This window comes from Elephas maximus, chromosome 22 (assembly GCF_024166365.1).
Source record: "Elephas maximus indicus isolate mEleMax1 chromosome 22, mEleMax1 primary haplotype, whole genome shotgun sequence".
NCBI classification, from domain to species: domain Eukaryota; kingdom Metazoa; phylum Chordata; class Mammalia; order Proboscidea; family Elephantidae; genus Elephas; species Elephas maximus.
The window spans coordinates 70,832,801-70,860,707 of NC_064840.1; the positions used below are offsets into that span (position 1 = coordinate 70,832,801).

The 27,907-nt window shown below is 39.5% G+C and overlaps 1 protein-coding gene across 2 annotated transcripts in view; it reads right to left on the bottom strand.

Moving 5' to 3' along the window:
* Positions 1 to 27,907, bottom strand: part of TNKS (tankyrase) — a 208,540-nt gene that overhangs the window by 25,396 nt on the left and 155,237 nt on the right. For both annotated transcript variants that reach the window (XM_049866889.1, XM_049866888.1), the window contains exons 15-23: positions 26,495 to 26,660; positions 24,607 to 24,826; positions 24,199 to 24,308; positions 17,309 to 17,497; positions 13,497 to 13,734; positions 12,797 to 12,879; positions 3,671 to 3,791; positions 2,406 to 2,503; positions 363 to 437 (exon numbers count right to left, since the gene is read on the bottom strand). In XM_049866889.1, coding sequence (XP_049722846.1) covers positions 363 to 437; positions 2,406 to 2,503; positions 3,671 to 3,791; positions 12,797 to 12,879; positions 13,497 to 13,734; positions 17,309 to 17,497; positions 24,199 to 24,308; positions 24,607 to 24,826; positions 26,495 to 26,660 — 1,300 coding nt within the window. The remainder of the gene's footprint in view (positions 1 to 362; positions 438 to 2,405; positions 2,504 to 3,670; positions 3,792 to 12,796; positions 12,880 to 13,496; positions 13,735 to 17,308; positions 17,498 to 24,198; positions 24,309 to 24,606; positions 24,827 to 26,494; positions 26,661 to 27,907) is intronic.

Below are 27,907 nucleotides of genomic sequence, written 5' to 3' on the forward strand. Positions count from 1 at the left end.
TATGGCCTGAATTTGGGGGCGAACCAAGATGATATCCATATCTGCATCACCAATACAAGCTGATGTAGCCTTCTGTTCGTGGCCTGAATTTGGGGGCGAGCCGAGACGATATCCGTATCCGCATCACCAGTACAAGCTGATGTAGCCTTCTGTTCGCAGTGTTTGTATTCCTAAGGTCTCTGTATTCTGAAAGAAGTATGGTCCTTGAAGGATTAGAAAGCGTGAAACCTGACTACAGAGCAACAGGTGGTTTTATCTTTGACAGTTTGATCTAACCCTTAAAACGAAACCATCAGCTAGATTTGACTGCGATTTCCAGGCGGGCTCGCGATCGGACCCTCGCCCTGAATTTTTGCACTTACACGGATAACGCTGTATCTGCTGAAGACGCCCCCGGCGTTGCCGCCGTCTCTGTGCTCTCGGATCGTACTCTGCATCTACAGGGCAAAATAAAACATGAGAACATTCCAGTATTACTCTCAAGACATCTCTTCCACGGTTTTTGACATTTCGTTTCTATTGTATTCTTTTACTGATGAGTCTTAAGATTCATAAATAAATAGGTGTTTACTATAAATCGATCCGTAAGTTCAGTGGATAAGTATTTCTGGTGAAATAGGCATAGAAATAAAAAACTTTAAGCATTTTCTATTTATTTTCTAGTAAAAGCTTTTTCTTCTGTAAACACAATCGGGAAATGTATATACAGGCAACCCCGGGTTACAAACGAGGTCTGTTGCTAAGTCTGTCTTTAAATTGAATTTGTAGGTAAGTTGGAACAGGTATACATGGTTCTTACTTAGCATCAGTTAGTCAAATGTTTGTCTTAGTATGTCGTATATATTGTGCCTTTCTACGGTGGTGCTGTGGTTAAGAGTGGTTAAGAGCTTGGCTATTAACCAAAACCTCCTTAGAAACCCTATGGGACAGCTCTACTTTGTCCTATAGGGTCGCCATGAGTCAGAATTGACTCAACGGCAACAGGTTTGGTTTCTGGTTTTATGCGTATAAGACACTAAAGAAACACTTCCAAACTACACAATGTTTTCATGAACAACACAAAGTAGTGTGTACATTTGTTATTATGGACCACTGTATTTAATTCATTATGGCAGTCGGTTCTTAAGTACAAGTGGTCTGTAAATCAGATGCTCGGAACCAGGGGCTGCCTGTAAAAAACAAGATGATATATTATCTGCATTATTATTTTATGTTATTGAGAATGAGAAGTGACGCTGTGATCAGATCAATTTAAAATGCCTCTATTTGATTAATATAATATTAGGCAAATGCTAAAAAATGAATGCAAAGAACTTAAAAAAATCATTACATTTTTGTTCCTAGGTGAAATATTCCATATTATCTCAATAATCTTTAATTTGAGATCTCAAAATATATCTACACTGACATGGGGAACCTGAATGTAATGTAGGACTAGGTACAGTAGCTTTCCTGGCTCATTCTTCCCCACTCCTCCAATTGTGGCTAATTATTACAGGAAAGAAAAGTATTTTAGAGACCTAAGGTTCTCACGGAATTGACTCTGAGTTAATTCTCTGTCTCCCTGCTCCATTTTGAAGATAATTACCACATTTTTGACATTATCATCAGAATTGACTAACTACTAGGAGAATAATTAGGCAATAAGACACTAGAAGACATGATGCTTTCTGATAAACCAACAAAGTATGAGCTGAAATACCACCCCGAGTACCCTAATGTGGTTTCCTAGCATGGGAATAATATGTAACAAAAAGCAAAAAACAAACACAAACGTAGGCATACCTTTCTCTGCTCAGGTATGGGCGCTGTTACAGAATTAGGCAGCTTATTTATTATGATACTAGAATGAGGCACTTTGTTTATTATGGGTCAGAAGTAAGGCCAAAGGTATCAGTAGAGAAGGAATTTATATGGCATCTGTCTACCAGGAAGTTCATACAAATAACCTTACCATGGTGACTGGGGAAATAAAATGTGATTCAGGTTATGAGGCAGATTTCACAAGCATACATGAAAATAACTGATTAAAAACCAAAGACTAGAAGATATTTGCTATCTGTGAGGCAAGATTCTCACCCCATATCATTCTCAGGAAACACTCTAAGAATATAAAAAAATAGTTATAATAGGGTCCTCCACTTGTGTGAGTTTCGAGAAAGTCTCCAAAATAGAAAGACAGATCTGCCCCACCCATGTGAAACTCTAGGCTTAAGATGAAAAAGCAACGTGGCATAGCTCTAATTCAAAGTGGTATTTTAACTCTGGTGATAATATTCCACCACAATGGCTAAGGGAGACAGAATGATAGACAAGTGACCACAAGACTAGCTTACCTCTCCTGGAAAAACCGGTTAACCACAGATTTCAGGAAAAGATAACTAAAAAATCTTTAAGTACTTTACCTCCTCTTCTACTGACTGGTATTCCTTATCTTCTGGAGCAAGGTCCAGCAAAATAGTTCCCTGATTGACACAGTGAAAAGTCAGGTAAGGGTTGGTGCCTGCAGGAGAGAAAAATGAACCCATCAAACCGCAGCACACTACTCAGGCTCTGTTCCAGGGAAAACTCCCTGGTACCCAGTTTATATGTTGGAGCAAGCCCAGGTTATCTGCAGTGTGAACCGAATATGTACACAAGGTTATATTAAATAAACGTATTTGAAGACAAGAGAAGAAATGGAGATGTGCTGGGGGAACGATGCGACCCCTTCTTGCAGAGTTCCTTGTACAGCAGGGATCAGGAAGAGCTGGCTGAACTGAACTCAGCCATGAGTATACATGACGTTGTGTCTGATACAACAGAGAAACGGACCCAGAAGTTACAATGTAATAGGAAGTCAGATACAAGAATTATCCTCTAAAAACTCTGTTGGATAGCTTAAAATGGCCACTTATAATAGGTTTCAAAATATACTGTTCTTATTAATTTCAGAGATGAACTAAAATACAGATAAGTGCGTAAGAGTCGGGCTCAAAGCCTCCTAACTTTTTGTTTTATGCCCTCGTGCAATCTGCTAGTGCTGTGACTGGCTGGATGATTCGAGCTGTCACCTTTCTCTTCCTCTGCTTTCCTACCGTGAGTGCGAATGCACTTCTGGCAAAGAGTCAAATGATAAACATGGAGGCATACAGAAGAGGGAGATAAGAGGCTTGTAAGAGCAAAGTACAATGGAACAACAGAGTTGACCGTTGTGAGGGAGGGAGCAAGGTTCAAGATGAGGTAAGAGAGAAAGGTCAGATTGTGAAAAACCATGTTATCAACGCCCGGTTTTATCCTAAAAGCAAGAGGAGTCTATGGAGGGTTTTTAAGAAGTGGGGCGTCCTCTGGTTACAGTGCAGAGGACATACTGGAGAGAGGTGAACCTGAAGGCTGGGGATAAGGTGGAGGATGGTGGTGACAGTCCAGGAGAGAGATGATGGTGGCTGAGATTAGGGTGAGAGCAATGAGGAAGGACAGAGGTATAGAGATTCCAGAGATATTCTGGATAGAAAGTGTCGGGAGAGAGGGAAGAATGACTCTCAGATTTCTGGGCCGAGCAGCTGGGTGGGAAGCGATGCCAGTTAAGGGCACAGGCTCTGGGCTCAGACGGCCTGAGTTTAGATGCCAGTCCCGACGCGTGGCTTGCACCACGAATTTCCGCACTACATATTTTCTCTGAATTGCTTACCTTGTTGCCCACCTAAAAGTCTCTCTACTCCTTTGATTAATTTGTGGCGGTGTCCGTAGGCATTGATGCCAATTTCTTTCAACTCTTCATGACCCATATCAGCCAACACATCTAGCGTGATCTGAAAAATGACATAATATCAGTTGCTAAATCTTCAATAGCTCCACAAATGATAAAAGCTCTCCTGTTTGTCTACAATGCTAGGGTTTCATTCAAATTAAGAGAATTCGATTTCCTTTAAAACCATGAACTTACAGTCTTCTTAAAGTTGCCTTGCTACTCTCATCAGGTTTTGCCCACTTGACATGCTCATTATTTTGTTTTTAGTCAATGAAGAACTAAAGGAGAAGCAATGCTATATAAACGCAAAATGATCACTGCTATATTTCCCATTTCCTTTTGATTATTTAATCCTACTACCTTCTGCTTCCCTCAAGACACAAAAAGGAACAATCAGTAGCTTAAAAATGGGAACCACCAGAGCCCAGTACCCAGCAGGTGGCAGAGATGACCGGCAGGGGCAAGCGGGGAGGTGTGTTAACACCACTGAGCAGCTGTGGTAAAAGGAGTGGGCAGTCTTAGGCACGCAGATTTCAGATACAGGAAGAACTTGCCAGTGCTAAGCAGTATTCAAGCGTGGAACAGGCTGCCTTACAAGGCAGTGAGATGTGTAACACTACAAGTATGTAGCTAAATTACAGAACATTTTATAGAGGAGCTATATAAAGAATGCCAATTTGGGGAAGAAAAGAGAGTAGGTGGTTTTTGAACTCTCTTATAAATCTCGGATTTTACAATCCCTGTTGCCTAACATATATTCTATTTTTGTACAAAATAGTGGCTTTTAATTCTCGGTTATTCATCCCTGGAAATGACACAATTACATGGCTACCACCGTGACTTAGGAGCTGGAATCCACAGGAAGGCTACAGGTTTGGGTTTTGTTTCGTTTTTTTCCCCATGGACTAAAAGTGACTGTGACGCTACTGCCACCCAGTGGCAGTATTCTGAACACGGAGACCTGAACGTGCCGTTATCTGGCCCAGAAGAAACTAGTCAGAAATCCAGATACTAGTCTACAAGATTCACCATGGATTTTTTTTTCCCTTGGAAAACTCAACCTCTTTCCAACTGAAACTAGATATTTCTATCTACATAACTTTCTCTACCTCTGTACTTGGCACATAACGTTTTTAAAGCTGACAAATTCGGAGCTCTGATTTTTATTGTCAGAATGAAATATCACACAGTGAGTCTGATCTCAGTGTGACAAAAATCCATCACTCATTCTCTGGAAATAATCTATGATATTGCTTCTAAGTGGTCATTTAAGAAATAATTACTCCATTGCACAAAATGAGCAATTCATAGCCAATCACCCAAAGGAAGTTTTTAGCAGAGCTTTTAAGAAGCAACAGCTCTGAAATAGACATCTTGGGGACAGAATCGTTCACGAGATAATAGGAGCCTTTAATTTTTTTTTTTTACATTTTTAGCTAGAAGTGATTTAAATGTAATTGAGAAGCTATGTAGGTATACTACGTTATTGCTGTCCTATTTTCCTATTTTTTTCTCCTAAATATTCTAAGCTTTGGTAGGAGTAAGGTTAATTAAGAGCAGGGTTTCACATCTATGCTGTACCATTAACTCAGAATCTTCAAGCTTCTCTAAACTGGTGACACACCCCGGGCCAGCAAAACACAGGATTCTCTACAACATTCTAGAGAAGTAATAGTCTGAGACGTTTCTTCAATATATAGTACCTACCATAAAACAAAGGCAGAAAGCAAAACAAGCAAAAAACAACTGGACTAAACCAATGGAAAATCCCACATAAATTGTTACCAAGTCATTTAGTTGAGAGTAGGTCTCGTACCTGTTGTGGAAAGCAGCCTCTCAGATGGTCCCCAACGATTCCTACCTCCTGGTGTTAATGTCTGTGTAGTCCCCTTGCCCTTGAGTGTGGGTTAGGCTGACTGACTTCACGAGTGATGGGATATTACTTCTTTCATTAGATGATAAAAAAAAGATTGTGGCTTCCATCTTGGGTGTTGATTCCCTCTTGATTTGCTCATTCTGAGGGATGCCAGTTGCCATGCATGGAAGCAGACTCAGTGATACCCACCTCTCGATATTCATGCCCTTGTGTAATCTCTTCCCTTTGAGTGTGGGCTGGCCCAGTGACTTGCTTCTCACCAAGAGAATACAGCAAAGGTGATGGGATACTGATGAGTAGATACTCTCTCTCCCTTGCTCGCTTTGTCAAAGCAAGTTGCCATGCTGGAGAGGCCCACATGGCAAGGAACTGAGGCCTTTAGTCCAACAGGCCACAAGAAACTGAATCCTGACAGCAACCGTGTGAGCTTAGAAGCAGATCCTTTCCCAGTTGAGCCTTCAGAAGAGACACCAACCCTGGCTGACACCTTGAATGCAGTCTTGTGAGAGACCCTGAAGCAGAGGGCACAAGTAAGCTGTGCCCAGACTCCTGACCCACAAAACTATAGGAGATCATAAATGTGTGCTGCTTTAAGTGCTACACTGGCGGTAATTTGTTACTCAGCAATAGATAACTAATGCTCGTCATGAGGTTATCCTGGGGAGAGGCTGCACGGTAAAGGTCATCAAAGCCTGCCAACAATGTGCGTGAGCTCGGAAGTGGATTGCCATCCCTGTTAACCAAGTCTTCAAAAGAGACCGCAACCCTAGCTGATCACTTGCTTGAGATAATAGCGGTGAGATAATTAACGTTTCTAATTTGTTTTGCAACAGATAACTAATATACATATGTTATCTTGTCATTTATCCAATTTGGTACTTATAGGCCTATACCAAAAAACCAAATCCACTGCCCTCGAGTTGATTCTGGCTCACGGTGACCCTACAGGACAGATTAGAACTGCCCCATAGGTTTCCAAGGAGTGGCTGCTGGATTCAAACTGCTGACCTTTTGGTTAGCAGCCATAGCTCTTAATCACCCTGCCACCAGGGCTCCCATAGTCTCATAGAAAGAATAGATAAAAAATTAAGTAACCATAGAAAAAAAGAAAATATTTATTAGGTTGTACTGAAGGATAGAAAGGGTAAAGAGCTATTAACATTTGGAATGCATATTCTGTAAAAAACAAAAAGGAAATGGTATAATTTTATATACCTGTAACTGAATATAAAAAAAACCAAACCAAGCCTGCTGTTGTGGAGTCGATTCCAACTCATAGTGACCCTAAAGACAGAGCAGAACTGCCCCATAGAGTTTCCAAGGAGCGCCTGGTGGATTCGAACTGCAGACCTTTTGGTTAGCAGCCACAGCTCTTAACCACTGCGCCACCAAGGTGTCCAGGCTGAATGTAAGTATGTATTGTTCTTGCGATTCCACTCATCCATTCGCTAATCCACCCATTCGTCCATTTTTTGGTTATGTGCTCACTATATACCACGCAAAGGAGCCCTGGTGGCGCAGTGGTTAAGTGCTCGGTTGCCACCCCAAAGGTTGGCAGTTCAAAGCTGCCAGCGGCTCTGCAAGAGAAAGATGTGCCAGTCAGTCTGCTTCCATAAAGACTGCAGCCTTGGAAGCCCTGTGGGGCAGTTCTACTCTGTCCTAGAGGGTTGCTATGGGTCAAATCGACGTGATGGCAGTGGGTTACATACCAAGCATAGCATAAAGCCCTTTAGTAACATCAGTACCTCATTTAATCCTCACAACGACCCATGAAGTACTACCACTGTTCCTATGTGGAAAACAAAGCTCAGAGAAGTCATACCAACGGTACGTACACAGAAGAACTGAGATGTACAGCCACTCCTGCTTTTTTTTATATTTCTTCAAAAGGATGACTAGAAAGCTAAAGTAACTAAATGACAAATTGTGTTGCTGTGAATTACACGGCGCCCAATTTGTTCCCATAATTAACAGGCAAGTGGCCCCTGGGAAATCTTCAATGTTAAGCTAAGGAATTTAGATATGCGTGGATTCGTTCATTCATTCATTCATTTAAAAAATACTTAATTATCACCTTTTATATGCCAGTTTTTTTTTTTTAAAGTAATTAAACATTTCTTTTAAGTCTAAAAACAACCCACTATAGTTAAATAATTGATCCAAATAACTGGAGGTGGGACCAGGATACGGACAAGAGTACTATTATCCACGCTAGTGCTGTTAGCCCTGCCAAGAGGATAACAAGTAAACACATGTGACAAAGGTTGGTAAATGTTTTGGAGGAATCCCTGTGGGAACTCTTAGCAAGGTTACCTACTTGGTTGGGCTGCAAGTAGGGCTGAGGAGGAAGGAACAAGAAGGAGGTCAAGAAAAGTTTTCAGAAGAAGGAAACCTTCAGTTAAGACCAAACCTAAACCCATCCTGTTGCCACTGAGTTGCTTCCAACTCATAGCAAGCCTATAGGACAGAATACAACTGCCCCACAGTTTCCAAGGAGTGGCTAGTGGATTTGAACTGCCGACCTTTTGGTTACAGCAGCACATAGCTCTTAACCACTGTGCAATCAGGCCTCCTTTTGTTAAGAAGCAGAAGTTAATCAGGCAGGGGAAGGAGAGGAGGGTGTTGAGGAGAGGGAATAGCATGTACAAAGGGAAAACGAGGCAGAGAACATGTGGGGAATTCTAAGTACTGCAGTTCAAAGCTGGAAGAATACCTGGTAGCTCTGTGGTTTAAAGCGCTGGGCTGCCAACCATAAGGTCGATTCGAACCCTCCGCCCACTCCACAGGAGAAATACGTGGCAGTGTGTGTCCGTAAAGATTTACAGGCTTGGAAACCCTATAGGGTTGCTATAAGTCAGATTCAACTCAAAGGCAGCGGGGTTTTTTTTGGGGGGGGGGGTTGGTTTATAGTTCAAACTAGTTAAGAGTATGAGTATAAAAAAATAAAAGCAGCTAAGGGCAGGGACACAGGCAAGGAGCAGATCCCAAAGGATCTTCCAAGTCATGTGAAGGGTTTTGAATAGCATCCTAAAGGCCCCGAGAAGCCTTTCCAGCAGAATAACACAATTGATACAATCAAAATGGTGTTTCAGGAAGATGAGCCCCGTGGCATTACGGAGGGCTAACCTGGAAGGGAAAGCAACAGGGATGATACAAAAGCAGAGGAGAGTGGATGAGAGGAATCGGACAGCAACTTCAAAAGGCGAAGTGACAGGGTGGTAAACACAAATGGCTGAAATTTTATAAAGGAATGAGCGTAGTTAAAGATCATGGCAAACTCGGAAGCTGGGTGACTACGCGCCTACTCTATCAATGGAGTTCAGAAACGCTGCTCCAAGATCCAGGGCTTATAGAGCCCTATAAGATGCTAGAAATATTTTTCTTAAATTGACTCACTATTTTCTTTTTTAACCTTGACGTAAGTTACATCCAGGGAATCGCATTTGGCGGGCCACTTATTTATATCTAGCACACATTAATATAAAAGACAATCTTCAGAATAAAGGCGCTTTCTGTGTATCACTCGAATCATCTTGCATAGAAAGCAAACGTTGCTTCCAGAGGGGCTGGCTCTTGGTCCCTGAACTCGTTCCCTTTTCCTGGGATGGGGAGAGAAAATCTGAGCTTTTGTGCAACAGGCCTTTCTTTTGCTTCGGCTTCAAAGGTTGCAGGCTGGAGTAACAGTAATTAGAATTAACTTCATAATCATGTTCACAATCACCTTAAGTAGAGCTCCAGCCTTTATCTGCAGGAATTTGAAGCTGAATTTATGCGGTTACTTTCCATGAAAATATATAGGATGATAGTAAGTCAACAAGCAGTTTTCCAAGTCATACTATTTATGTTCCATGAATTCCAATGTAAGTCGAATCTGCCTTTCTCATAGAAAAAGTGTTCTAGTAAGGAAACTGGTATTATATCTAATTACCTACCAAAGACAGGCATAAATCATTTGATACAGAACTCAGCCAAGTGTGTATCTCAAACAAGACAATTTAGTTAAAGAGACTGACGCATAGCTGTGAAGGATAAGAGGTGAGACTATGATGGCCTGAGACAAGTTATCCTGGGACCAGAAATAAAATAACTATTCTTCACCACACTGGGAGAGAAGTATCCACAAGCAGACACAGCAGCACTAAGACATTCTGCGTGAAAGCATCACAGGAAACAGAACGACTCCCTGACTAGAGCTAAACAGACATGAATGAAGTGGGTACACGGGATGCGCCTCTCACTCCTTCCCCCTACACAAGTCTTCTGACCATCATCACGTTATATGCTGGCCTGATACAGAAGGTTGATGGCAGCGATTAAAAAGGCAGGTTATGGAGGGTTACCGAACGTATCACTCTGTAACAGAAGGCTAGTCAAAATCACAGTTGCAATTGAAATACAAAATTGCTTAATGATTGGGCCAGAAGACAGTCAAACACAGTTCAATACAAATAAAGGTAATATCATTTGTCTGACGGAGGAAAGGAACTATGCTAGGTAATATACATTAAATGGCATAGTCAAAATATTGACGAAGAAAAGGATAAAGAAATAATTCCGGCAAAAAGAAAAATACTGTAATGAAAAAGATAACAACAAAACTGACAAAACCAGTATAAGCTGTCAAAGGGACTGACTATGAGACTCAAATATTAAAATCAAGAAAATGAAATAAACATGCCACAGGACATCAGTGGTGAACAGAATATATAAGGTATAAAACAAGAAATAAAATGCAAACTTATGGTAAAAACTGACTCATGGATACCAGATAATTAGTGGTAAATAGAATATATAAGGTATAAAACAAGAAATAAAACATAAAATTATGATAAAAACTGACTTACGGATACTAGATAGAGTGGAACCTGAAGTTCTTAGAAAAACTTGGAATAGTTCATTGAAGTTACTTGTTTGAATTAGGGTCTCTGGCTTATTACAAAAGGTATGTGTGAAAGTTCACCATTACCGTGGATGTGATCTGGGAGAAAGGGATGTGGCTGGGATACGGCTACGGCAGAGGACGGTGCTTCTAAAACAGCTTTAGTATCTTGAGGGAGGGAACAGGAAAAAGGATTCCTACTGTTTAAAACATTCTCATAAGAGATCTCTAAACTAGAGGGTGAGTAAATGGTAGGGGAAGCTTAAAGGAAAAGGAAATTATTACAGCAGTCTGTAAGTCCTCATTGCCAGACAGAACATCACGTCTGGTGCTTAAAGTTGGCAAAGAGGCACGGTGTGGCTGGGTATTTTAACTATCTGGACATTTGCAGGCATTACTATATTTTATAGGTAAGAGACGTGATAGGCTAAATGTCTGACCCAAAGTTATACAGTTAGTAACTAGGAGAAAATAATCAGAATCAAGGTCTACTTTTAGTCTAGTGCTATTTCTACTCAACCCTTTTTACCATTAAAAGCCTTAAAGATGAACCAAAATAAACATTTTAAGTAGAAATTCATTTAAGTAGGAAAAAAATAAGGAAAAGGCAAAATAAAATCTTGACAATACAACCAATGAAAAAGACCTGGGGTTTTTAATTAACTCCAGATATACAAAAAGCCCACAAAGAAGCCAGAAGGGGACAAACAGGCCAAGTGAAGAATTTAAAAACTATGCCATATAAAGAATGGTTGAAGAAAGTAGGTAATTTTCCTAAAATAGAGTTTTGTAGGGGTGGGTGGGTGGCTGATTGAAAGGGTAAATCCATAGAAGCTGACTAGGTCTTAAAATACATGACTGGCTGTATTACGTTGTACTGCCGAATGCTGGCCTCCAAAAAGATGTGTCTACATCCCAATCCCCATAACCTGTGAACAGTAACTTCCTTGGACAAATGGTCTTTGCAGATGTAATTGGGTTAAGGGTCTTGAGATGAGGAGATTATCCTGGGTCATCTGGGTGGGCCTTATGTCCAATGCAAGTGTCCTTCCTTACAAGAGACCCACAAAGGAGAAGTCGGGCAGCTGGGCCATGTGAAGATGCAATCAGAAATTAGAGTGATGTGGCCACAACTAAGGAAGCCGCAACCGCCAGAAGCTAGAAGAGACGTGGAACAGAGTGGCACGCCCTGCACGAGAGCGTCTGTAGGGAGTGTGGCCCTGTCCACATTTTGACTTAAGACTTCTGGCCTCTAGAACTGTGAGAGACTAAATTTCTGTGATTTTTAAGCCCCCAAGTTTGTGGTAATTCGTTATGGCAGCCCTAGAAACTAGTATGTTCATAAAATACAGATTTGATTTCTATGCAGAATAGGGTAAACCTGTCAACCGCAATTGGTTGTTCGGTTTTTAAGACCAATAGATTTTACATGGGGGGGGGATAGATTTTGACACAGTTTAAGTTAAAATGATATAATGATTTCTAAAGACCATTCCCGGACTAGGATTCCATGGATATCAGTAACATCAAGGTCTAAAAATTTATTATCCTGTATAAAAACAGAATGACAGAGGATTCTAATTTTAAAATGTCCTATGCATGACTCCATACTCAGACGTTCATAGACATTTAAGATAAACCAAAAAAACCAAACCCAGTGCCGTTGAGTCGATTCTGACTCATAGTGACCCTATAGGACAGAGTAGAACTGCCCCATAGAGTTTCCAAGGGGCAACTGGCGGATCTGAACTGCCGACCCTTCTGTTGGTAGCCGTGGCACTTAACCACTACACCACCAGGGTTTCCGATATTTAAGATGTACGTGAAAATAGGATGGGTGTATTTGAGTGTATGGCCAAGTTCTGGTCCAACACTATTTTAGACTACAACAGAAACTTCATAAAGGGGTGATTTAAAAAAGATATACTTTGCTTTAAAATTTAATAGAAAATTTCTTCTGCAAAATAATATAAAAATTTCTCATTGATTTTAAATAATAAGATGAATAAATACCAATACTTTCTGGAAACTAAATAACCAAATGAGATGGTTTTATGGCTTAAGTTTTTAAATGTATAAAACCTATAAAATCAGACTACTTTTTAAAGATAAAATAATAATTAACAATCTTTTCTTTTTTTATCTGTTAGACAATTTTGGGAAGAAGTATAAAATACTGGACTCCTGACTTATTTAGAAATTTGTGGTAGGTTTCAAAATAGCTGCTAAGAGGCAAAAAAGAAATAATGAATGGTAATTAATAGCTCATAATATTTAATCTAAAAGACTCAAATATATCAAGACAGTTTACCTGTTCTGTTTCAAAGATATCCCGAAGGTGTTCAAGGCCAAGGCTTTTTAGGAATTGGCTGATATTCATGTCAAGACCTACAACTACAACAGAAATACATTTAAGTTTCTCAGGAAGAATTGTGTTGTTTTTTATAGAAAGTTTCGGTATCTATTTAAAGGCATGGCTCTGACACCCTTGGCTATGTAGATGATTTTACACAGCGTAAAATAATCCAGAAAAAATTGAACCCAAACATCTCAGGTTATATCTGAATTTGATTGAGAAGTGAAAGCAGAGTGCTTCATCAAATCAGTATTCATTTTAATTCTAATATTATAGGACATAATCTAATGGTTTTAATAAAATACTTCAGAGTTACATTAAAAAAAACAAATACACCAACTATTTTTTTAGTTTTCGTTCCTTAAATGACCTCAGTTTTTTTTCTGATACAATATCAGTAATAAGACTCAGTTAAGAGTTCATTGAGGTACTAGGGTTAAAAACAGATGTAGTGGGATACACACAAATGAGAACAATGTAGATACCAAGGGACTGGGCAGCCACCTATGATGAAGTATCTGCTCTTATAAGATGTTGGGTATAGGAAAAGTTACTTACAGACAGGATGTTTTTAAGTGAAGTACTCAATAATTACTGAAGGAAAAACATGAATTTGTTTCATTAAAACAAGTAAGTTTTCACAGGACATACTCACCTTCCCCCTCCTTCCTTTCGGCGCCAGCTGCGCCATCCCCTGCATTGGATGCCCCTCCCACTGCCAGTTCGGCTAGAGGACCAGTGAGGTTATCTATGCTGCTGGCAGCAGACAGGCAGGAGGGCGTGGGTGCCGGTGACATCAGAGAGGCGCTCACTACAGTGGCCTGTGGTTTAAAACAGGTAGGTAAGGCCTCTGGGGGCATGGCGTCTATCAGCAGAGCTCTGATATCGTCAGCCTAAAAAACAAAAACAAAGACAGAACACCTACATATACACAAAAATAGCACATTTTTAAAAAGTTAAGTTTTTCACTAAGTAGCAAATGCTTTGTGAATGTTTTCTTTAATGTGTGCCTCATTATTTCCCTACTGAGTTTCTCTTTCCTTTTTCAATCCACAGCTCCAAAGAGTCTCAGTAGTTTTAGCAGGTCGAACTGCAGAAAATGTACGATTTTTTATACTTCATCTTTCATTAAAAAAAAAAAAAAAAACGCATTTCAGGGTGTTACTCTCACTCTCTCCTTTAGCAGGGGTTTCCATATTATGCTTTGTTTATGCTTAAACACCTATGATAAATTTTGTTTGGTTATTTAGTGCACATTTAATAATTTAATGTATATTAAAATCTGGTGAAATTTTTTAAAGGTATAGCACCCTCATGTGGCTAGCTTATTCAATAACTTTACAGTTTACAAGTATCGGGAATAATTGCTGTTAAAGTATATGGGAGACAGCCAGTCAATTCCTCTGTCTCTGTATCTTCATACCTCTCCTCCCATCAAAAGGTTGCATCTATTTGCCCTCCTTGCATCTGGGTTGCCCTTGGGTTGCTCTGACCAACAGAATGCACAGGAAATGATGTTCCGAGACATTTGAGCCAAGCATTAAGACAAGTGAGGACTGGAAGCTTCTGCTTTCTCTCTTAGAAGCCTCCACCATGCTGTAGGGAAGTTTGGGCTAGCCTGGGTGATCTGGCTGGCATGGTGACTGTTAACGGAGATGGGAAGAAAGGCAACTGGTGTTGAATGCTAGAGTAAGGGAGACTCCTGTGGTGTACTAGGTTTGGCAACACTGTCACCTGCAGTATCAAGGAAAACAGAAAATGGGCTTCATAAACTTATGGATTTGGCTAAGGAGATTTCCAGGAGGAATGCTGAACATGCCAACTGGCTTGTTTTATCTGCCCATAATAGCATACAGGAAGAAAGAAATGAACTAAGGAAGGAACGATTTAGTTCCCTTTGAAAAAATATTTTCATCCCAGGACTTGCTAGTTTGGAAAGTAAAATTATTCAGCCTTCCCAGCCTCTCCACGAGCAAGTTTCTCAAAATAAGCAAACAGCCTCAGGGCAAAGATCCAATCCAGGGTGCTGCCAATAAAACACGGCCTCATAGCAAAAATCAAACGTACGGATGTATTACCTCTTGTTAAGACTTTGAAAATCTTAACAAGATCTTAAAGGTGATGCCTTGTGAACTATCTCAGGTAGATGAGAGAGCTTTTAAGAATCTTAAGGGCACTGTCCCACAGCACCTGAGTTCAATCCAAAATAGAGAGGGATTTGTCTCAGTGAGGCTTGTGGTTGTGGCTTTGTTTCATGGCATACTGTATAACTTGACACATGAGAAACCCACATATTTTATGAAGGAGTTACAGCGGTTTGGACTAAGAGGGACAGAGGTAGGTCCAAATGAAAATCAAAACCGGTAAACCCACTGCAGTTGAGTCGATTCCAACTCATAGCGACCCTATAGGACAGAGCAGAACTGCCCCATAGAATTTCCAAGGAATGGTTGCTGGGTTCAAACTGCCCACCTTTTGGTTAGCAGCTAAGCTCTTAACCACTGCACCAACAGGGCTCCCTGGTCTCAGGATTTCTAAAAAAGCTACTTAACTATAAATATGGGTCGTTTCTTATGGAAAGAGAAGGATGTCACAGAGGACATAGCCAAGAGCTAAGGAAAACCACACTCTGGAAGCAAAACTGAGCTTTAATCAAGGACCATTCCCTGACTTTAGAACACGCAGCCCTGATAACATGTGCCTGGCTGGATTTCAGAATCGCCACTAGTTAGTAACAGCTATCTGCCTTTCGTTACGTCTTTGGAGTTGGCCAATCCATGTTGTTTTTGTGTGGGGAGATAACTTGTCTTTTAGTTTAAAGGGTTTTTCATTGAGAGGAGCTGTATTTGGGCAACTGCATCTGAAGAAATGCACTGAGGAAGCTCGTCTACATCCAGTTTAGACGTAGAACATGAGAGTCTGGACTTTGATCTTGATGCTACAGCTGGATGAGACTTTGGGGGTTTTGGGAGTGGGGAGAGTGTATTTTGAATGTACGAGACATGTAGAGAATTTGCAGCCAAAGGGTAGACTGTGGTAGGTTAAAGATTTTGAAGATGGCCACAAAAGTTTTGCTTCTTTTTTCAAAGATGGGCTCTATTTCCCTATCCCTGAAATCTGGGCCACATGACTTGTCTGGGCAACAGACTGTGGTGAAAGTGACGGCATGTCGGCTCCAGGCTTAGCTTTGAAGAGGAATGGCAGTTTCTGCTTTCTCTCTCCTGATGCAAACCTCCTGCGAGGCAACTCCAGCGTTACTGTGACTGTACCATAAATGATGGAACATCACATGGTCCCACCCTTCTAGCCATCTCTGCCAAGGCCCCAGGCATAACAGTAAAGCCATCTTGGCTGTTCCTGCCCTGGTCACCGGCTGAACGCAACTGCACAGGTGGGACCAGCTTAAGAATCTCCTAAACAGTGTACAGAATTTCGAGAAAAAAATGAATCATTATTATCTTAAGCCACTAAGTGTTTTGGGATACTTTGCTACTCAGCAATAGATGTATCAAATAGAATGTAATTTGGAGGAAAAAAAAAACTTCTGGCTTAAAAAATTATAAATTATTGTGACAGTACAGTAACTCTTTGATTTTTAGAAAGTTCAAGAAAGATGGTGCTGTTTAATTTTCCAGTCAAACACCATTTCATCGCAGTATTTCTATAGTATATCAGTCTACTTGTCCATCTTCCTAAGAATAATACACTTCCCAGAAGTTCATTTTTCTTTGAAAATTGCATGTTGTAAGTTACCATCAAGTTTATTCTGACTCAGGGTGACCCTGTATGTGCAGAACAGAACTACTCCACAGAGTTCAAGATTGTGACCTTCTGGAACCATATTGCCAGGCCTGTCTTTTGAGGTGTCTCTGGAGAGTTCAAAATGCCAACCTTTCAGCTAGTAGTTGGGCACTTAATTGTTTGTACCACAATCTCATAGGCTCAGGCAGATGACTACGAACATCATTTGGACTAGAATATCAGATCGAACGCGAATGGTGTAGGTATTTTACTAAATGTAATTCTTTGAAGATCCACCACCACCACCCGGTGTCACTGAGTCAATTCCGACTCATAGCAACCCTACAGGACAGAGTAGAACTACCCCATCGGGTTTCCAAGGAGTGGCTGGTGGATTCAAACTGCTGACCTCTTGGTTAGCAGCCGAGCTCTTAACCACTGCACCACCAGGGCTCCTCTTTGAGGATATGCTTTAGAAATGTGTCTTTCTGTGATTCATGTTTTCACCAAGTATGGCCAAAAAAATGAAGTTAACCTACTAGAGTTTTAAATTATATTTTATGATACATAAGTTAAAGTATGAACTTAAAGTATTTTTCAGAAGGAAATTTGTTCTTATTCTAAGTGAAATAAGTAGTAGAAAGACAAATCTGCTAACTCCTAAAATTTAATGTCATCTTTGGAAGTATGATGAGTAACACTGAACGTTCCGAAATGAAGACTTACTGTTGCCAGGTCTAAAGGTGTCTGACCTTCCTGGTTCTTCATGGTCGGGTCTGCACCGTGTGCTAGGAGCAGAGCACATAACTGTGTCCTTCCTTTTTGGGCTGCTTCGTGAAGAGGAGTAAATGCCCACTTATCTGTTGCATTTACACATGTGTTGTATTTTATCAATAACGCTGCTATGTCCACATGCTGAGGAAAACAAAAAGAGGCAGACCATTAAGAATGAGATCATCTGAAAAAACTATCATGTATACTTCTTTTTATTTAACATTTCACACTCTCTATATCTGTATTCTCATCATTTTTAGAAGTTTCTTCAACAAAAAGATGATTCATCGCTCTACCTGTGTTTTCCACCGTTTGTGAGTTTGTTGTACTGTGGTGGCTTGTGCGTTGCTGTGATGCTGGAAGCTATGACACCAGTATTTCAAATACCAGCAGGGTCACCCATGGTGGACAAGTTACAGTGAAGCCTCCAGACTAAGACAGACTAGGAAGAAGAACTTGGTGATCTACTTCTGAAAAACTGGCCAGTGAAAACCTTATGAATAGCAGTGGAATATTGTCTGGTACAGTGCCAGAAGATGAGGCCCTCAGGTTGGAAGACACTCAAAACATGACTAAGGAAGAGCTGCCTCCTCAAAGCAGAGTTGACCTTAATGACGTGGATGGAGTGAAGCTTTTGGGACCTTCATTTGCTGATGTGGCACAACTCATAATGGGAAGAAATAGCTGCAAACATCCATTAATAATCAGAATGTGGAATGTACGAAGTAAGAATCTAGGAAAATTGGAAGTTGTCAAAAATGAAAGGCAATGCATAAATATTAATATCCTAGGCATTAGTGAGCTGAGATGGACTGGTATTGGCCATTTTTAGTTAGATGACCATATGGTCTACTCTGCCAGGAATGACAAATTGAAGAAGAATGGCATTGCATTCATTGTCAAAAAGAACAGTTCAAGATCTTCTTTTTGAACATGATTTCAAGTACAACACTGTCAGTAACAGGATAATATCCATGAAGATACAAGGAAGACCAATTAATATGACTACTATTCAAATTTATGCACCAACTACTAGGGCAAAAGATGAAGAAACTGAAGATTTTCACCAGCTTCAGCGGTCTGAAATTGATCAAACATGCAATCAAGATGCATTGATAATTACTGCTGATTGGAATAAGAAAGGAAACAAAGAAGAAGGATCAGTAGTTGGAAAATATGGCCTCAGTGACAGAAACTACGCCGGAGATCCCATGATAGAATTCTGTAAGACCAATGACCTATTCATTGAAAATAACTTTTTTTCAACAACATAAACAGCAGCTATACACATGGACCTCACCGGATGAAATACACAGGAATCAAATCAACTACATCTGTGGAAAGGTGACAGAGAAACTCAACATCATCACTCAGAACAAGGCCAGGGGCCGACTGTGGAACAGACCATCAATTGCTCATATGCAAGTTCAAGTTGAAGCTGAAGAATATTAGAACAAGAATCCATGAGAACCAAAGTACGACTTGAGTATAAACCCACTAACCCAGTGCTGTCGAGTCGATTCCGACTCATAGCGACCCTACAGGACAGAGTAGAACTGCCCCATAGAGTTTCCAAGGAGGGCCTGGTGGATTTGAACTGCTGACCTCTTGGCTAGCATCTGTAGCACTTAACCACTACGCCACCTTGAGTATATCCCACCCGAATTTAGAGACCATCTCAGAAATAGATTTGACACACTGAACACCAATCCCCGAAGACCAGATGAGTTGTGGGATGACATAAAGGACATTGTGCATGAAGAAAGCAAAAGGTCATTAAAAAGACAGGAAAGAAAGAAAGGACCAAAATGGATGTCAGAAGAGACTCTGAAACTTGCTCTTGAACACAGAGTACCTAAAGTGAATGGAAGAAATAATGACATAAAATAGATGAACAGAAGACTTCAAAGGGTGGCTTGAAAAGACAAAGTATTACAATGAAATGTGCAAAGATCTGAGTTAGAAACCAAAAAGGAAGAACACACTGGGCATTTCTCAAGCTGAAAGAACTGAAGAAAAAATTCAAGTCTTGAGTTGGAATACTGAAGGATTTTATGGGCAAAATATTGAATGAAGTAGGAGGCATCAAAAGATGGAAGTAATACACAGTCACTGTACCAAAAAGAATTGATTGCTGTTGCTGCCTTAATCCATCTCAAGTACCCTAAGTATTATTATCTTTCCTCATAGTTTCCCTAAATAAATATATGAACCAGGAAATTAGAAATGCTAAGTTATACAGGCCAATAATTATTAACCAGTCAAATAAAATCAAATCACCTAACCACTTGTTTCTCTATCCATATCCGTCTGTTCAAGAGGTAGCATATGATCAAGAACTGATGTTAATGAATGAAGTCCAAGCTGCACTGAAGGCACTGGTGAAAAACAAGGCTCCAGGAATTGACGGAATATCAATTAAGATGTTTCAACAAACCAGTGCGTGCAACAGTGGATGCACTCATACATCTGTGACAAGAAATTTCAAAGACAGCTACTTGGCCAACCAACTGGAAGAGATCCATATTTGTGCCCATTCCAAAGAAAGGTGATCCAACAGAATGTGGAAATTATTGAATATCATAAATATCACAGGCAAGTAAAATTTTGCTGAAGATAATTTAAAAATGGTTGCAGCAGTACATCAACAGGGAACCACCAGAAATTGAAGCCAGATTCAGAAGAGGACATGGAATGAGGAATATCATTGCTGATGTCAGACAGACCCTGGCTGAAATCAAGGAATACGAGAAAGATGTTTACCTGTGTTTTAATGACTATGCAAAGGCACTTGACTGCGTGGATCATAACAAATTATGGATAACATTGCAAAGAACGAGAATTCCAGAACACTTCAATGTGCTTGCGTGGAACATAGTGTGCATGTGTGCATATGTGGTACACAGACCAAGACGCAGTTGTTCAAACAGAACAAGAGGATACTGGGTGGTTTAAAATCAGGACAGGTGTGTGTCAGGGTTGCATCCTTTCACCATACCTATTCAATCTGTATGCTGAGCAAATAATACATGAAGCTGGACTTTATGAAGAAGAACGGGGCATCAGGATACAAGGAAGACTCATTAACGACCTGTGATATGCAGATGACACAACCTTGCTTGCTGAAAGTGAACAGGACTTGAAGCACTTACTGATGAAGATCAAAGACTACAGCTTTTAGTATGGATTACACCTCAACATAAAGAAAACAAATATCCTCACAACTGGACCATTAAGCAACATCATGGAAAATGGAGAAAAGATTGAAGTTGTCAAAGATTTCATTTTACTTGGATCCAAAATCAATGCCCATGGAAGCAGCCATCAAGATATCAAACAACGTATTGCATTGGGCAAATCCGCTGCAAAAGACCTCTTTAAAGTGTTGAAAAGCAAAGAGGTCACTTTGAGGATTAAGGTGCACCTGATCCAGTCCATGATATTATCAATTGCCTCACATTCATGTGAAAGGTGGACAATGAATAAGGAAGAACAAAGAAGAATTGACACCTTTGGATTATGATGTTGGTGAAGAATATTGAATATACCACGGACTGCCAAAAGAACGAACAAATTCTGTGTTGGAAGATTTGTACAGCCAGAATACTCTTTAGAACCATGTGCTTCGGACGTGTGATCAGGAGGGACCAGTCCCTGGAGAAGGACATCATGCTTGGTAAAGTAGAGGGCCAGCGAAAAGACGACCTTCAGTGAGATGGATTAGCATAGTGGCTGTAACAACGAGGTCAAAGATAGCAACAATTGCGAGTACAGTGCAGAAATGGGCAGTGTTTCATTCTGTTGTACACAGGGTTGCTATGAGTTGGAGCCGACGCAATAACGCCTAAAAGAACGACGATAACAACAACAATGTTTTCGTTAAAAAGAAAGTCAAAGTAGCTTTTAAAATGTTTGTATTTTGGTTAACATATATGTGGTTAAGTGTTTTAAATGAGACTCAGACAAATATGATTTGATACAGTAACTGGTAATAGATTATATGGTTTACAAATTACATTAGATAAAGTTATTCAGTAGAGCAGAGATTCTCAGCGGGCAGGATAACCTCACCTATGACCAGCTGAGAATCACTGTGTGTCATGAGAGCTATTGCTGAGGGGAGTGGGTTGCATATGTGAAAAACACGTAATCAGAAAAAAGGTCAAGATACCACCAAAGCAAAGGTTTTAGTAAATAACAGTATATAGTAATTAACTCACAGGTATTTGATTTTTTCATTTATAAGTTTAATACATGAAGGATTATTAGAGTGACTCAAATAATCCACCCACCCAATCAGGTAACCGTGCCTGCTACAAACACATTACCGAGCTCATGGGCACTCTTCAGTAGAGGATGACATGAACTAGCTTGATCAAAATACCTATCAAATGCCCTCTAACAGCCTGTTCATTCTCACCTCAGTAAGTTTCCTTTCAGTTTCAAAGAGCTAAGCAGTGGGGATCTGATAATAAACAGGATAAAATAAAAAGAGATAATGAATGAAATGTTCACTATTTTTGACACTTGGAGTTAGAGCAGGGGTTATTGATAGTGGGGAAATACATATACAGAAATGAAGCAGTGGCTCTCTGGTCAGGACATCGGCTGGATTATACCACCTATTCAGTTAATGGTAAGACAGCTTGAAGGGAACAAGGATTAAGACACGGTCGGACTGCATGCTATATTACTATTTAGCCACAAAAGAGAACCACTGAAAACTCTATTGGCCTCACACTGGTCACCAAATAACTCAGAGAACAGTAAGTAACATCTCAACACTTCCCGCATCAGAAGAAGAACGGAGATGAGAAGGTAAAATACTTATTTTACAAATCAAGTTTTCCTTTATTTACCCTTTGTGACAACGGTGAAGACTGTGAAATGAAAAGACCGGTGGCCTAGAACTTTCCTACACCCACAATGTATGGGATATATTCAAAACCACACAGATCCATGTAGTGCATACAGTTGATAGTACAACATAGGCTTTATTAGATCAGGTCAAGAACTGTAACTCTATTGCTGACACCTATCTTTACTCATTAGATTTATGCAGAAATTAAAAGACTCTGATTTAAATTCTACTGATCCCATCGGCTTTATAAAATATTAACTGAAGTTTAGCAAAAGGGTTATGTGGAATATAGAGAGAAGGATCATGCTAAGAAGTGTGAAAATTAGTCTTCCAAGTGATAGACATGTGTAGTTATAACTTAAAAAGGATTACACATAAACGTATATGTAGTATTTTAGCAGTAAATATTTAAGCAAATTCTTCGGATTCCAGATCTTATCTCAACAGGAATATTTATTGTTCACTGAAGTTGAGAATCTTATGTTAAGGAAGGTTAAAAGAAAATTTGGACACTTCTAATAAAAGATTAATTCATCTTTGGGAAGATAACTTTTTAGATACTGGAGTTTCAGAAGGATTCCATTATTAATAATACCGTATTTTTAAGCAAACAACGTGCTCCTTCTACATTTGTTTGGCAACTGCGTTCTCCACCCTCAAGCTATTTTCATAAGCGCACTATTCTAATTTTTTTTTTACAGCAACACGTAAAAAAAAATTGGCATAGTGCGCTTATGAAAATACCTCACGGCGGGGGGGGTCAGGTAGCAAACAAATGTGTGGGCATGTGTGTGAGTTACATAAAAACACGGTATATTTATTAAGTCTGCTGACTTTCAGTTAACTTATAGCACACTTGGAAGTACACTTTTCTGTATGTCCAACTCAAAAGTGGATTCTTCGCTTTCCTTATATAAAAGTACTCCCACTCAAATTTGTCTTGTCCCTGAAATCCTGGTCTCTGCAGAGGAGGCCTGAGAAGATGGGGATGTTCTCACTATAAAGAGCAGCAGGAAGGTACCAGGAATAGGGAATTAGGACAGTAAGGTGGATAGTCTCATTTTCTTTATAGTCTGTCAGTCTTTTGCAAATCTAGAAACTGCCTTCATCAATAGCGAGAACAGCTGGCACGAACAATCTGGCATCTGTGGATTTTTACAGTCAGACAGTGATTAAGGGGATGAACAGACAAGCACGTGCACATGTATTTCATTTCACTGCAGTGAGTCATCAGGTCTAAGGCGGGCCTTGACTACTTCCAGGAAGTAAGTGCCAACAAACAATATCAAAGCACTGTAATACACTCCTCTTCCTCTCAAGCGGACGACTGACATTATACTGCCTTGAGAAAATGCCTCTGGACTCCCACTGTGGGGTTTTGGCTAGTCACTCAATGTCTATAAAACCACATGTATCAATAGCTCGCTTGAACATTTTTAAGATGTTGATGATAAACATAAATAACCATAATTTCCATGCCTATATAGGAACTTCCAGAGGCCCAGTGGCACAGTGGTTAAGAGCTCGGCTGCTAATCAAGAGGTCAGGAGTCTGAATTACCAGCTGACTCTACCAGCTGATCCTTGGAAACCCTATGGGGCAGTTCTACTTTATTCTATAGGGTCACTATGAGTCGGAATCGACTCGATAGCAACGGGTATAGGAACCTCCTGGCTTTTATAGTTTCTAAAATCCCCTTGAGGTAGAATTACGATTTATTTTATCAATAAATATTACTGAGCACTCATTACATACCTATTATTATGCTAGATCCCGTGAAGAGACTAAAAAGCTATAAAAAGTATGATCCTTCGGCAAAAGATACTTAAGTTTAACTGGGAAGGCAAGACAAAACACTGAATGAAAGATTAAAATTATGTTAAATTATGCTATTGGCTAGACAGCTGCCCACTTCACGTGTAGCTACATCTCGTGAAGTCACACGTGTCAGCGGTGTTCTCTTTAGCTTTAGGGTGCTCACCCCATAGGACGCCGCGTTATGAAGAGGAATCAAACCGCCTTTGTCTTGGGCATTAACGTCTGCTCCGTGCTCCAGAAGATATTCGGCTACTTCCAGGTTATTGTAGCCTGCTATCGGAATGAAAGAAGGGAAAAACGTCAGCTTCAAGGGAAAAAAGGAGAGAGAGAGAAAACAACAACAACAACACATATACATACACATAAAAGGACCAGAAGATTTTAAGGTGTTAATACTTTTTGCTTCAAAAGCTAGTATTATCATCACATAATTAAGAGCCTTTACATTAGAAATTATATAAAATTATGTCAGAAGCATTTTACTAATCGGTACCCTTTATGCTCACCCTTTCTTTCAACTTTTAGTCTCTCAAGAAAGGAGAATGGTATTTGGAAGTCCTGTGATGCTTACCTGCCAGGTGCAGAGGGGTGGAGTTTCTGCCCTGGGTGTCTCTGCAGTTGATATTTTCTGGAGAACACAGCTTCTGCACTCTTGCCAGGCAGCCCTTCTTGGCAGCATCCAGCAAGGCAGCGTCCCCTCTCAGTAAGTCCTGAATATCTGTGTCTCCTTCTTTCACCAAATCTAGAGGTGTATTTCCATCTCTGTTCTTTTTGGTTGGATCTGCTCCATGCTGCAGAGAAGAAAAATCAAATGAGGATTGTGTTTTCTGTAGTACATTTCTTAAGCTTTATGGGTTTTTTGTTTTGCTTTGTTTTGTTTTTACCTAATTCACCTTTGGTCATCCAAAGAAAGAGAACTATTCTGTAAGATTTTGAAAAATGGAGGCAATATCCTGTTGTATTTTGCAAATTCCTACTCATGAATCCTCTACTTGGAAATACACTGGATACGTTTTCTGCCTACTGCTCGGCCAAAGCCCTAAGCCTCAGGATCAATGTGATGGTAAAGGGGGAGGGTGCTGGCTGCCTTTTACTTTTTATATAATATACTGCAAATTGCATTTGAAAACCTTTTTTCCTTTTAAGAATGATCTCTATGTTAATTTTGATCAGATTTTAATTACGTAAGATATTTAGGGAATATCTGGAAAAAGAAAAGAGAAGTGGAAGACACACAGGTGGAAAAAAGCACTTAATTCATAACGTGACCAGCAAGAAAAACACTTGGCAATATTTTTAATATTTTCAATCTAAGTCTTAATATCTATCATGACATCGGTTACCAATGTATTAACAATGAACTCGATTTAAAAAGTTTAATCATCTATACTTATGAAATAAAATAAATACAAGTCAAATTTTTTTTTATTATGGGCCTGACAGAGAATGTTATTGGCCCACTGGGGAAATTAGAAATAAACCAATGACCTGAAACTTATTTCTTACCAAACAGTGATAACAAAAATGAGTGTCAAATACGGTGTTATTCTCAAGACATTTGATACCATAACTGTGGCAGAAGAAAAATTTTATTTATATTTAACTAAAAAATTTTTCTTCAGCTAAAAAAAGAGAAAACTACATAAATACATGTCTGATCATTTTTCACTTTCATGAACTTAAAAAGAACCCAAAATTATTAAATTAGTTTCATATAACTACTAGTTTTTACTATTTCATGTATATACCAAGAATTTATACAACTTTGTTTAGAGAAACAAAATCTTATGTTAAAAATATCTGTTATTAAGTTCCTATTATAAGATATACTGTATTTTTACCCAAATAACATGCACCATTTACTTTCGTTTCCCAACTATGCCCTTCTGCCATGAGGTATTTTCATAAGCGCAGCTATGCCAAATTTTTTTTTTTTTTACATGTTGCTACAGAAAAAAAAAAAAAAAAGCTTAGTGAGCTTACAAAACTACCCTGCGGGGGGAGGGGAAGTGGGGGAACGTTGGCAAAAATAGAAGATGCACGTTGAGTGAAACTACTGTATATGATTAAATAATATAATGTTTAATAATGAGGAGTGAATAAGTAAGCTAACAATAATAAAAGAGCCAGTAGGTATAATCAAACTTGATTAAAAAACTTCTTTCTCCCCTGTACAATTTTTTTTCTGATATTAGTACTATATTAGATGAGCAATGCACCTCTTCCTACCTTGATGGTGTTTCATGAACTGAAGTTAGTTCAGTTCAAAAAGGCACTTCGGGCACTACTCAAAGCTATGTAAGTATCATGATATCACACTTCGACATCCCCTAACACAGAAAACGGATGCAATCTCTACAACACTTACTGTACTTAACAGAATAAAAGGTATTTCGATTTAACTTAAATAACCAACAAATACAATTACTATATATTTTATAATTTTTAAAATTACATACTTTTAAAAGGAGCTTGCAGATTTCATATTTTCCTTTAGCTGCTGCTTCATGTAGAGGGGTAAATTTCCATAAGTCTGCCACATTTACAGATGCGCCATGCCTTACTAAAAGCTCGGCTACCTCATAGTGTCCGTATGAACAGGCATTATGAAGGGGTACCAAGCCGCTAAACAAAAGAAAATTATTTTAAAGTCATATAACAACACTTTATGTTAAAATGATTCCTATAATAAAAATAATACAATTCTTCTATGGCATCGACTATGTTGAACACCACTTAGCAATAATTCCCCTCTGGTCTTTAAGATTTCCAAATAAGGATAATTTAAAAAACATTCCTTTCAATATAGAAACTTTTCCAAAGTTCCTTAGGGATGGATACGTATTTCACAGCTACCCTATGCTTCCTGGGTTAAAATACATACAGAAATAAACTACAGAATAAAGTTCCATCACAGAGTTTTAATTCATGTTTTCACCCTGGTAGTATAAAGAGCAACACTACAAAGTGATCTTAGGTATAACTAACCATTAATCTGATTTTATCAGCTTTCTGTTTTCTTCCATTTGGGCTTTCCTAATTAAAACTGTATGCTTGCTTATAAAATATACAATTCAATTCAAATTATTAAATTAGGTAGGTTCTACTTAGTTTCTGGTTTTTATTTTTTAAATTCCTAATAGTTCAATGGTGATTTCTGTGCATAAGTTTAAAGATCACAGGTCCGAGCAATGAAAATTCACAATCCACATGAAACAGAGAAGCATTCAATAAAGAAAACAGTGATGTTAACTGTAAACTCTAGTCAGGTAAGAAAACAATCTAGCTACCTCAACTTAGGAGCAAACAATTTTGAGATGACTGACTCTTAAACTCTAATTAGGAGGCAGTTGGCATTCTAAATGCGATGAACTATTAAGTACTGACAAAGAAAGACATTCAAGATATACTATTGTTAATTGCGGTTGATTTGATTCTAACTCATGGCGACCCCCGTGTGTGCAGAGTTGAACTGCTCCAGAGGGTTTTCAAGGCTGGGATCTTTTGGAAGCAGATGGCCACACCTGTCTTCCCTGGAGCCTCTGAGTGAGTTTGAACTGCCAGCCTTTCCACCAGTAGACAAGTGCTTAACCATTGGCACCACCCAGCAACTCCTCAAGATGGTGCAGTGGTTAAGAGCTCAGCTGCTAACGAAAAGGTCGGCAGTTTGAATCCTTGGAAACCCCATGGGGCAGTTCTACCCTGTCCTTAGGGTAACTATGAGTCGGAATCGACCCGGCGGCAACGGGTCTGGTTTGGTTTTTTGGTCAGTGAAAAAAGCAAATTGCAAACCAGGCTGTAGAGAACGGCATCATCGTTTGTATGAAAAATCCCTACCAGCATAATAACAGCATGTGCACTGGTCTACGCAC